We start from the raw sequence: 12,782 nt of genomic DNA on the forward strand, positions 1-12,782 counted from the left end.
TGATGATGGCTTAAGCTCTCAACTCAATTGGTGCACGATAAAATGGTGTAATTTGATTAGGCTTTATCACTTCAATTTTTAGCAAGCCCCTTGTCCAAAAAAAAAAGGGCAATGCTTTTGTGCACGATCATGAGCCCTTGTTTTTTTTTTTGGGTGAGCAAAGTGATGCAACTGTGATATATTACTCTTGCTTCACTTTGCTCACAAAAACATGAAGCGAGTGAGCTATAGTTTTGAGATATATGTGTATGTATATGTATATACACTCACACAAATGCATAAGAAAAGTTTTAGCTAGGATATCCACGCGTGCACACACACACACACACACACACACACACACACACACATTCAATTTGTTGAGCAAATCTCCATTTACTTGGCCAATTAAATTACAGGTACTAAAACCTAAAGAGCCTTAACATATACTGGTATTCAAGTTGTAAAATAAAAACTTGATATGCGTTTAGGAAAATTTTATGTTATTGTGATTAGGTCAAATTTGAATCTCTGGGATGATGCTCCGATTGCCCACCATGCTAAAGACGAGCTAGAAAAACTTAAGATTCATTCCTTTACAACTCCGTACCTTGTTACATTACATTACATACATATAGCATACATATAAGTATCCGCAAGAGTATAGACAATAATAAGACATAATGGAGGTGAAAATGTAGAGTGATACATACAAGTAAATAAATAAGAAAAGGTTTAAGAGACGAGGCTTTGTCCTTATGCTACTACCATTTGTCAGGAACCAGGCTTCAACTTCCCCGTCCTCTCCTCCGTCACTTGTGCTGCTTCCCGTTCGTTGAGTCGAGTTCGCAGGGGCCAGTTCATCTTCCCTGAATCATTTTCATGGCAGAGCCTCCTACTTTTGCCCGCAATGAAGGTGATGCAATGGCAACATCTTCCGGCTTTCATGCTTGTTGATGGCTTTGTTGCTGCGATTTTCATTTACACATTCTAGCTGTGATGCCGTTTGCTGTGTTGATTGCTTTCTAACTGTGATTTCATTTGCTATGTCCATTAGTTTGGCGAGAGTTCGTATCTGGAGGCATAGCCGCTGCTCTCGGAGAGAGCCTGATGCATCCAGTGGACACCGTGAAGACGAGAATGCAAAGCGGAGGCTCCTTTCTTTCTAATGTCCAGGTAAATCGTCTGCATGCCTGCGTCAAATGATGAAGCTTAGAAGGTTTATTTGTTACTTTGTAACACCTTTCAATGGTTTTCCTTTTCAGCCATTTCATGGATACATTACTCAGCGTACATGCTTTAGTCCAAGTGCAAGCAACTGTATCATCTCTTTTCCCTACACTTTTCCTACCACTTCATACTCATTGAGATTAGGCACATACATCGGAAAGCCTTACCCAACACATAGGAGGAGGTCTACACATGATTGAGCCTCTTTAGTCCAAGCGAATCTGACTGTAATCGAGGACGTCTCTTCGTCCTCCACTTTTCGTCCTTAAGATAAAGGCGCATGCATGAACTTATTTAGGAAAAGCCTTGCCCTGCACGTTGTAGGAGGTCTACACGTGGCCTTTCAAGTAGTAATGTCCAACGTAGGAGGCACGCCTATGCAGAAGACAGGGTTACACACGATGGTAAGGAGATTTGACACATTGAACCAACTTGTCTCTTCTAAAGAGAGAAGGTACAGAGGTGTTTGGAGGTTCAAATGCACACTGAGAATGTGTGCAGCTTTGGTAGTGACAAGATTGGAGGATGGAGAGGCCCTTGCAGGAGTAAGAGAGACAACAAGAGGAGAAGGTAGGTGAAAATGAGGAAGAGGTAATAGTAGGGACAAGGATAGTGGGTTTGGAGAGCAGCGTTGGATCAATGACCCACTTCTTAGGTTCAAACCACATTTTGTACTCCTTTCATGATACACGATTCTTAAGTTTAGGAAGGTGATGTTGACAAGGAGATGCATCCCTTAAGCGCATTGCAGAGAGGGAAGAGTGTTTTATGTGCTCCATTCCAATAGAGGCAATTGGTGTGAGGGATATTAGGATGTAGAACTTGAGGAGATAGAAAGGCAAAGAGATGTGGTGGCATAGTGGTGCTAGTTAGAGAGATTGAGTGGTACACCATGTGTAAAGAAACGCTTTGACACAGAAAAAACAACACAATTGTATGATAAACACATAGACATATAAGGAAACACGCAGATTGATAAAGAAACATAGTTAGGGTTAGGGTAACTCAAAGACAATGAACACAATGAATGATAATGAATGAATACTGAATATAATACAATGCTTAATGTAGCAAACACACTTTGCAGTAAAGAATATTGAACCTCGAACTTCCAAGTCTCAAGGACAGGGGTAGGGGTAGGGATATTTAGTTGGAGAGTGTGTCGTACTCTAAGGAATCTTGAAGTGTAGTAGGTAGCCTTTAGATGTGTTTGGTAGTAGCAAATGCAGCTGTGTGAAGCCAGATCAATGTCAAATAGGTAGAAGACTTAGTAGAAATTGCAAATGCAGCAGTAGGATGATGATGTGGTAGTTGATGACCCTAGGTAGCAAAACACAGCACCAGCAACACACTATGTAGTGAAGAATATTGAACCTCGAACTTTGGTGTCTCAAGGACCGGGGCAGAGATAATGAGTTGGAGAGTGTATTGTACTTTGATGTATCCCGAAACGCAGCATGCAGCCTCTGTATGTGTTTGGCAACAACAAACGCAGCTGTTAGTTAGAGGGGGAGAAGATTGAGTAGAAATTGCAAACGCAAGGGTAAGATGATGATGTGGCAGTTGGTGATGATCCCAAGTAGCAAAATGCAGCACCGATAAGTGGAAATCAGGCAGATTAGCAGCTGGAAGATCAAAATGCAGTTGTAGAATGAGTCACATGCTGTAGGTGACAACAACAGAGGGCAAAATGCAAGTTTCTAGGTGATGATCAGCAATAAGTGCAGCCTTTGGAGATAATAGACAGCAGGCGGCAGCTGAAACTGATGTGGACAGCAGTTGCCTTGTTGGACAGCAATGAGAAGAGGGTTGAAAGCAGTTGAAGTTTGTAGTAGAAGGCTAGAAAGTAGGTGCCGGATGGTAGATGGCAATGATGGGCAGCTCCAACTGAGATATCTTCTTCGAACAGGGTGTGGACAACGAAGCTCTAGCACTTGCAAACTAGAAAAACAAGATTAAGGTTGGATGGAGGGCAGCATGCCTATTTGTAGAAAGTTTGGGTCCTCCCAACAAGGTTTGTGCTTATGGAGCATAGATACTCTCTAGGAATGCATTTCTTTCTAATAAAAAGGTTTAATTCATTAATTTAGCATGATTTGGGGCTGTTTTAAAGAGACTAATGTATGTTTTAACTCAACACCATGAGGATGCTTGTGAAATGCTAGAGAGATGTCTATGGTGGAAGGCAATCTTGCTAGAGACGTTGGACAAAGTTTGTTTAGATAGTCTTATTATTGCTCCAATATAGGTAGCTAGTATGAGAGTGATATTAGGATATAGAGCATGAGGAGATAGAAAGTTTGGGAGGTGTGATGGCATAGCTTGCTAGAGATTTAGTCATCCCCTAGATGGGCACAAGTAGTGTATTGTTGTGTAGTTAGCACTCTTTGGCACAATTATGCGTTTCACTGATATAGGTCAAATGGTTTAATGTAGTCATTTGGTGTTTTCCAGAATTTTCGGGTAGTCAAGCAGGCCACACATGCTACTACGTAGGATGCCACATGGCACATGCATTTATTGCACAGCATTTTATTTATTATTTTATTGTTGTGATTGCTGTTAGAGGAGTTGACCAGTTTGAATTGGTTGACTTGATCATTTTCTTGATTATTTTTTGCCTATTTATAGGCTGGACAGCCTCTAGCCCTTTCATTTCCAGCATCGGCTTGATTTGCACTTGCATCTACAGTAGGTTGTTTTTGTGTTTTCAGCACTTTTCTACATCAGCCTTTGCTTTGATTGGTGGTAATTGCATTCAGGATCCATCTTTGGTGAATGGCATACATCGATACCTCCCTCAACCCTCGAGAGCCATTGGTTGTTGGATAGCTCTACCCTTGAGCATTTTGTACTTTCTCTCATTCATTCACAACATTGATTCATTCATTTTAGAGCTCCCTTTCTTCTTTGTTTGTGTTTTGCATTTTGCATTTGCGTTTATTGCATTATTATTTGAGTTATTGTGTTTCAGCCATGTTTGTACATTTAACGTTTTCTCTGTGTAAGCCCTAGCATATCTTCATAAAAAGTTTGCATTTTCAGTGTTGGAGGGAGAGCAAGAGAGCTGTCCATAAACACAAGGATGAGGTGAATAAGTGAAGTGTGGAAATGAGCAAAGGTGCTGTTTTTGCAAGTTTTCGCTGTTCATGAATGACAAAAGGTTCCATATTCAGCCTTTTGGTGCATGTTTTGAGTTTTTATCACCTTTTGGTGTTTTCGGAGTCACAAGGGAACTACTCTTGTTTTTGTGTATGTTATTTAGGTGACAATGTCTTCTGAGATGAATGTGGAGTGTCAGGCTACTATGAACTATAAGGTCCTTGTGTTATTGGCTCTTCCTTCAAATCAAAAGCTTGATAGGGAGAACTATTGCATCTGGTAAGGTAATGATGCTTGTCATCTTGGAGTCCTATGATTTGGCAGAGCTTGTGCTCAAGTCCATGAAAGGGAGAGAAGGACCAAAGCTTGGACTTGAGAGCTATGGCGAGAGAGCAAGAGCAAGAAAGAGAGAGATAAGAAATGGGAACTCCAACAGTCACAATGTGTGACCGGGCCTTTCTTTATTTAAATTGTCACTAAAAGATTAAAAAATAAAGTGACGGTGATGGGCGCCCGCTACTTGCAATGTGCAGTGGCGGTGACTGTCAGTGTAGTAATACACGAGCGACTAGGCAGAGGTGCCTTTACCCCCAACAACCTCCCACTTAAAGGTGAATTTGCCCCAGTGAGGAATTAAAAGAAAAAGAAAAAAGACAATACAACATGTACACATGTACAACAGGATGAGGAAAGACGTCATCTCATCCCACGTCCATCAACCTCCTGAGGAAGGCAAAGCGCTTTGTAGAGAGGCTTTTCGTGAGTAGATCTGCAAGGTTCTGGTCAGTCGAGATCTTGACAAGATCAACAGACTTGTCCTTAACGACCCCACGTATGAAGTGATACCTCACCTCAATGTGTTTCGTCTTCGCATGGAAGACCGGGATTCTTGGCTAACTGAATAGCACTCATAGAATCCGAATGCAGTGTAAGGATAGCATCAATACCAAGGTCAACAACTAAATGACCCAACCAAATGGCCTCCTTGCAAGCCTCAATGGTTGCAACATACTCGGCCTCTGTAGTAGAAAGGGCTGTGCATTTCTGCACCCTGGACATCCAAGAAACAACACCACTAGCATAGGTGAATACATAGCCGGAAGTAGACTTTCTACTATGTGCATGTCCTGCATAATCAGAGTCAGTGTACCCCATGACTCCTGGATCCTGGCTGCCATAGCATATGCACATATCTGCAGTGCCCTTCAGGTATCTCATGATACCCTTCACGGCATCCCAATGCTTCTTGCCAGGTGTAGCCATATAGCGTGCCACAACACCAATTGCAAAGGTAATATCTGGACGTGTGGCTATCATGGCATATATAAGACTGCCCATTGCGGATGCATAGGGAATCTTGGCCATCTCGGCCTTCTGCTCTTCTGTTTGCGGACAATCAGCCGGTGATACCTTCACATAAGAAGGCAATGGACAGCCAATAGGCTTTATGTCCTGCATGCGGAAGTGCTCAAGGACTTTATGAATGTACTCCCTCTGTGACAAATAGAGGAGTCCCTGATGCTTGTCGCGTCTAATGCGTATACCAAGTATGTGAGCGGCCTGTTCTAGATCTTTCATCTCAAAGCTCTTCTTGAGTTGAGCCTTAAGAGCATCTGGCTCATCACGAGCTTTTCCTGCTATCAATATATCATCCACATAGAGTACCAAAATCAATAAAGAACCATCACGAGTTTTCTTCGTGTAAAGACACGGATCCATAGCACTCCGGTTGTAGCCCTGTGACTGCATAAAGGCATCAAACTTATGATACCACTCCCTAGGTACTTGCTTCAAGTCATAAAGACTTTTCTTCAATTTGCACACTAGGTGCTCCCTGCCAGGTTCTGCAAAGCCCTTAGGTTACTCCATATAATTCTCATCATGCAAGTCCCCATGTAAGAAAGCCGTCTTGATATCCATTTGGTATAAATCCAAGTCAAGCTGAGCAACCAAAGCCAAGACTAAGCGTAGGGTGGTCATCTTAACCACCACAGGAGAAAGGATCTCGTCAAAGTCCACACCATGCTCCTGCTTAAAACCCTTTGCTACCAATCTAGCCTTGTATGCCGGCTTGGGGTGTCCAGGGGTACTTTTTAGCTTGTACACCCACTTGCATGGCAAAGCCTTCTTGCCCGCAGGCAAGGAAACCAAATCCCAAGTGTCATTTTTATGCAGGGAGTCTATCTCAGACTACACAGCCCTCTCCCAGGAGTGACTGTCACCTCTGCGCATAGCCTCATCATAAGTGAAAGGCTCTCCTGCATCTATAACCTCGATATAATGCATCGAGGGCTGAAATTGATCTGGTGGACGTGTGTCTCTAGTAGACGATCTCATGGCAGGCTCTGCTGCCTGCCCAACTGCCTGTCCAACACCCTGACCATGAGCATCTGCTGCAGCTGTAGGCTATCCAATTGCCTATGCGGGAGCTCTCGGCTCCTCCTGAAATATGACCCTGCGGATCTCAACAACTCTCTCAGGCTGTCTATGCATTTTGTCTTCATGGAAGATTACATCATGATTGCGGATGACTTTCCGCGCCTGCGGATCCCAGAGACGGTAACCCATCTCGCCTGCATCCCCATAACCAAGGAAAATGCATTTGACACTCTTGGGATCCAGCTTACTTCTCTTGTCCTTGGGCACATGGCAAAATGCCTCACATCCAAAGACACGGAGATGCGCATAAGACGGAGGTTTTTCAGTCCATACCTTCTTTGTAACCTGGAAATCCAAACCACTAGAGGGTGATCTGTTTATGACATGCACAGCTGTACTAACTGCCTCAGCCCAAAAGCTCTGTGGTAGGCCTGCATGGCTAAGCATACTGTGTATACGCTCCTGGATGGTTCTATTTATCCGCTCAGCCAAACCATTCTGGGGGGGGTGTAGGGGGCGGTCAACTGACGCTTAATACCCCTCTCATCTCATAACTGCTCAAAAGCATGTGAGACATACTCACCTCCATTATCTGTCCTTAGGCATTTTAGCCTATACCCAGACTGGTTCTCAACCAATACAAGCCATCTCTGAAACACAGCCAAGACATCGGATTTCAGCTTAATGGGATAAGCCCAAACTTTCCGTGAAAAATCATCTATGAATGTAACAAAATACTTTGCACTACCCATAGACTAACAAGGCATGGGCCCACAAACATCCGAATGTATCAATGCCAAGGGCTCACTCATGTGTGGCCTACCAGACTTATGCGTAGACCTAGTCTGCTTGCCATAAAGACAATGCTCACATGAATCAAAACATGCATAATCAAGGGGCGGTAAGTATTGCAAACCGGAAAGCATTTTCATTCCCTTCAAAGATATATGGCCCAAACGGGCATGCCAAAGAGATACATGTGGGATAGAGCCCACAGACAAAACATGATCAAGGGAAGAAGCTGATACAATCAAGGGGTAGAGACTGCCAGCCTTGGTATCTCTCGCAATCACAAGTCTGCTACGAGTGATCTACATACATGATATCCTGCATCATCAAGCTGTCCAGTTGACATGAGACTGCGTGTCAAAGCAGGTACATGACGTACATTCTGCATAACAAAACTGCTGCCAGAAGAAAACTATAGCCTAACATCACCAATGCCCACAATATCAAGAGAGCTGTCATCACCCAAGCGCACAGAACCTGAAACAGTACGGTATGAATGAAACCACTCTCGACAAGGTGTCACATGAAAGGACACACTTGAGTCCAAGAGCCAACACTGTGCATACATAGAGTGTATCTCTGTCATTTGCGAAGCACTAGAAGCAACTGCTAGGATATAATCATCATCACCAACATTCTCAGGCTGCATAACATTGATCTCTTCAATTTTAACATTGGACTTTGTAGGTGTTATGCTGCGATCAGAAGACTTATCCTGCACTTTGTCTTTCCCCTTATCTTTGCGCCTTTTATTACGCAATTCATGGCATTGTGGCCTAATATGGCCCTTTTTCCCACAATGGTGATAAGTAATATCTGCATTCTTGCCACGGGATTTGCTATGTGACTTTCCACGAGACTCGGACCGAGATTTCTGAGAATCCTGTCCATGGCCACTACCACTGCCGTGCTTTCCATATCCATTATTCCTGCCTCTAACTGTCATAGCATGAGACACACGAGAGGCATCCAAATTCTTACGGTTAACCTCTTCCTGCAGAAGAGCACTCTCAACATCAGATAATTTCAAGGTAGCAGTAGAGGCACATAATGTAGTGCGGAATACATCCCATGACTCATTAAGAGAACCAAGCAAGAAAAGAGGAGTGACATCCTCTGCAAAAGTGATGTCTTGCGAAGTCAAGTTCTTGAGTATAGCATGGAACTGGCTCAAGTGAGCAGACATAGTCACATTCTCCTTCATGTGCAGATCCATAAGCTGCTTCAGCAAATACATCTGACTCGCTGGACTTTTCTTGTCATAGAGATTTTTGATCTTATTCCACAACTTCCATGCACTCTGTTCTTCCTCAAAGACATTATAGTGAACCTGTTCTGTGAAAGACAATACAATAGTGGACTTGCATAACTCATCGAGCTCAAGCCATTCTTCATGTGGCATAGTTGCAGGTGGATGCTCGCTTAACCTCAAAGGTTTGATCTGCGATTTTTGTACCAACACTTGTCAAATCTGGCTCTTCCAATAAGAGTAATTCGTACCATCAAGCTTAGTGATGTTGAAAATAGCATGATTAGTGGACGAACTCGCCATAATGCAGGCTGAAAGACAGTAGACAGTTCAAAACTGCTTGCTATTTACTGCAGAAAATGACAAAAAAATCACCAAAATCGAGGGAAAATGGCAAGGAAAGTGGAACCAAAGCTGCTGCCCACCAAGTACTAGCGAAAGTACATCATTTCAGAGTGTTTTAGCATGAAAAATCCATGTCAGTCCATACATATATGCTTGCTGTAATAAATTTCAGATTTTAGTAAAAGAGAGCTAACAGTGCCAAAATCGGATCCCAAGGCAATCAGATACTTTCAAGACCAAAGCCGGCATCATGCAGGCATAGCATAAGCATATGACGGTCGATAAGCATGAATCCAACACCCAAGTATATCATACAAACATCTGCTAGTGAGTAGGCACACCCCCTAGTCAACGGGGCAAAGTGTTCCTGCCACTACCAAAACTTGACACAAGTAGATGTCAGCTCACAAAGATACGGATCCAAAACTGAGACTTAGCTCATAGGCATACAGTGAACCAAGACATATAATGTATCATCCCAAAGGGTAAGAAATCCCAAGGTTTGAAGTGTTTGTAACTGCTCAATGCATAAAAGTACCGTCTATTCAATGCCTGATAAGCATTCAAGAATGCTCCCACTGGCACAAAAGTCGTATGTACGAGCTCAAGAGCTCAAGCCAAGGCAAGACACAGTGCCAATGACATAAGTCCAAGACAATACATCAATAGTACATCCTAAACATGTAGGCGGTAGAGCATCCGTATGTAGTATCCGTAAGCATGTAAGACATCAAATACATCCCAATCCAAACTCTGACAAGCCAAGTAACATCCAAGACTACTCTAGATAATCCAAAATGCATCCAAGGTGGAGCTTCAGTGATGAGAACTCAAGCTCAACGTATGCATAGGGTAATCAACCGTGACATGAGCATCAAGCCATAGGCAACGGGTATGCATAAACCCAAGAAGCATCACTGTCAAAGCATATACCAATGTCAATAAGTGCAGGCTGAAATAAGCTCAAGCTTCCAAAAGCATCCGGATTCAATGACAAGCTCAAAGCCGTCCCTCGATGATCAATACATCATAGCATAACCCAAGACATACATCCGGAACCAATAGGCATATGTCAAAGCATGAAAGATAGCTTCAGCCCAAGAGTATTCAGCATGCATTTACTATTATAAGTTGTATATTTCCAGCCCCAAAATCAGGCCAAAATCATAGCATTACATGTAGCTTCGATTTCCCAATCAATCGGGATGCAATAGGTATCAAACTGGTTATGTAGTCATACCCAAATAAGCATAGGCATACAAATACATGCTGTCTCAGACCTGAAATCTGTTGCAGAAGATTCTGTCATCAGAATTTGGCAAATCTGACATCACTATTGTGTCTGGAGCGTGCCAAAACCCCAACTTAGACTCTTACCTTGCTTGAATCGGGTTCCGAATGCCCGAGATATGACAAAAAGAGTGATTTTTGGGCCAGATTTTAAAACAGGCGTAAAAAAAACGTGAACTGGCTGGGGGGGTCTGCTGTCCCACATGTCAACAATGCCCCCAAAGGGGGCACAAATGAGGGCCAAAGAAGGCCTACACCAAGCCTCAGCAAGCCTTGATAGGCTGGAAGCAAGATCCAGGTGAAGGAAGCTACAAGAGGTGTGAGCTATGGCTGCCCACAACTTGTTTACAGCCTGTGAGACCTGAGAACTAAAGTAAAACTCTGAAATAATGAAGCAATACCTAAATGTCAATGCTCTGATGGTGCCTCAATTATTGCCGGGAAGGTGCTCGAGAAACCAGGGAGTGACGGGAGCTCGAAGGAGTCAGATATGGTTGCCAGGAAGGAGACCCAATGCGAGTAGGGAGTCGATGGAATACTGAGAATGCCACGAAATATGATCAAGAGTCGGGAAGCCGAGCTTTAATACCAGTTGAAAGGGAGAGAAGGACCGAAGCTTGGACTCGAGAGCTATGGCAGGAGAGCAAGAGCAATGGATGTTGCTTGGGAGATATGAATAGAATTGGATTAATTGTACAATCGGATGACAGTAGTAAAGCGGGTGTCTTTGGAGATATAGATGTGGACATTGATCCCGTCCAAGTCCGCTTCCATGCAAGAGCATGCCAACAGGCTTTATAGATGTGTCTTTGGAGCATTCCAAAGATAAAGCCAAATGTGCCTAATTTCAAGGCGTGCGGGTGTGATGCTTATGTTTACTTCCCAAAGAAATAAAGGGATAAGTTTGAATCGGCTTTTAAAAGATAGGTGTTCGTGGGTTATAGCTCGTAGTTCGAGGGATACAAACTTTATGATCCCATTTCGTAGGAGGTATACACGAGTTGAAATGTTCAGTTTGTGGAGTTTTTGGTTGAAGATGAGGGTGTTGACCATTCTATCCTTAGAGATCTAGATGATAGTTGACGCACTGCCTTTGGAGCTTATGGCTCTTGAGGCTCCACTATCTGTAGAGGAGGAGATTATTTCACTGTTGGATTCACCTATCGAGATGGCGTTGGTGGATGTTCCAGAGACCTCAGTTAGAGGTAGAGCAATGAGGGGAGTATTGGCCTCCTCCTTGTTGGGCATGTGATATACTCCATGATGTAGGGATTGAGGGAGTTCTGGAGGAGTGGCAGCTGCAAGATGGTCCACGGTGATCTCAGAGGAACCAGACACACTCAGTTGAGCTTGTTTGTACTAACTATTGTTGGATGTCTCGTGCCATATAGCATTGAGAGCTCATCTATGTGAAGGAGGCTTTGTGCTCACAACATTGAGAGAAGGCTATGGAGCAGGAGTTGGATGCTATTGAGCAGAATGACACTTGGGGATCTTGTGTCATGGCCCATTCATAGGAAGGTGATTGGAGTTAAGTGGATCTCTAAAACCAAGTGTCATAGTAATGGCACTTTGGATGAGCACAAGGTGCAACTCATTGCTAAAGGATTCACACAATGGCCAAGGGTGGATTTCCATGATACCTTTGCACCTAGAGCTCTAATGGCTATCATTAGGGCCATTCTTGCCTTAGCCAGCCCTAGGAGATGGCCGGGTTATCAACTTGATCTGAAGTCTGCCTTCCTTATTATGATATGAAGGAGAAGGTCTATGTTGAGTAGTCTCTTGGCTTTTCCTCATCCAATGGTAAATATTACAGGTTGAAGAAGGCCCTTTACAGTCTTAAACAAGCTTTGCGTGGAATGAGAAGATATATTTGTTTTTCTTGGGAAGTTAGGGTATTGAACTTTGACATTCCTTTGCTAAGCCCCAAATGTATGTCCACACCTTAGCTAGAGGGCATGTATTATTCATGCTTTATGTGGATGTTCTCCTTTTGAGAGAAGGTCAAGTAGACAAAGGAGGCACCGCATGATACGTCAGAGATGACGGATATGGGCCTTCTTCACTTCTTTCTAGGTCATGAGATTTGGTAGACTTCGAGGGGATTTTGATCTCCCAATAGGGGTATGTGTAGGAGCTTTTGACTACTTTTGAGATGGAGGGTTTTATAACTACTTCTACTCCCATGGATTTGAATCGGAAGGCTATAACCCATGTAGATTCATTAGTGGCGGATGCTATTTGCTACAGATAGTTGATTGGGTCATTGATATGGCTTTTAAACACTTGGATAGATTTGTGTTTTGCTGTAGGTTTGCTTGTAGGGTTCATGAGTGAACCCAAGTTGGTGTGAGAGTGCGCAACGCAAGAAGGAAGTGGAACTCAGAGGAAGAGAGAGAGAATTTGCAAGAGAAGA

General features: G+C 43.3%; 1 protein-coding gene across 2 annotated transcripts in view; it reads left to right on the forward strand.

The window, feature by feature from the left end:
• The first annotated feature begins 726 nt into the window (after positions 1-726).
• The window catches only part of LOC148017149 (uncharacterized), a 72,713-nt gene continuing 60,657 nt past the window's right edge, over positions 727-12,782 (forward strand). Inside the window, exons 1-3 of one of the 2 annotated variants that reach the window (XM_087662537.1) lie at positions 866-895; positions 1,037-1,155; positions 1,245-1,299. In XM_087662537.1, coding sequence (XP_087518663.1) covers positions 1,148-1,155; positions 1,245-1,299 — 63 coding nt within the window. In that variant the 5' untranslated portion in view covers positions 866-895; positions 1,037-1,147. Of the gene's footprint in view, positions 896-1,036; positions 1,156-1,244; positions 1,300-12,782 lie in introns of both variants that reach the window. The other variant, XM_087662536.1, reaches the window with a different exon arrangement.

Source organism: Lygodium microphyllum, chromosome 22 (assembly GCF_053477565.2).
Source record: "Lygodium microphyllum isolate KBCC chromosome 22, Lygodium_microphyllum_v1.1.10, whole genome shotgun sequence".
Classification (NCBI taxonomy): domain Eukaryota; kingdom Viridiplantae; phylum Streptophyta; class Polypodiopsida; order Schizaeales; family Lygodiaceae; genus Lygodium; species Lygodium microphyllum.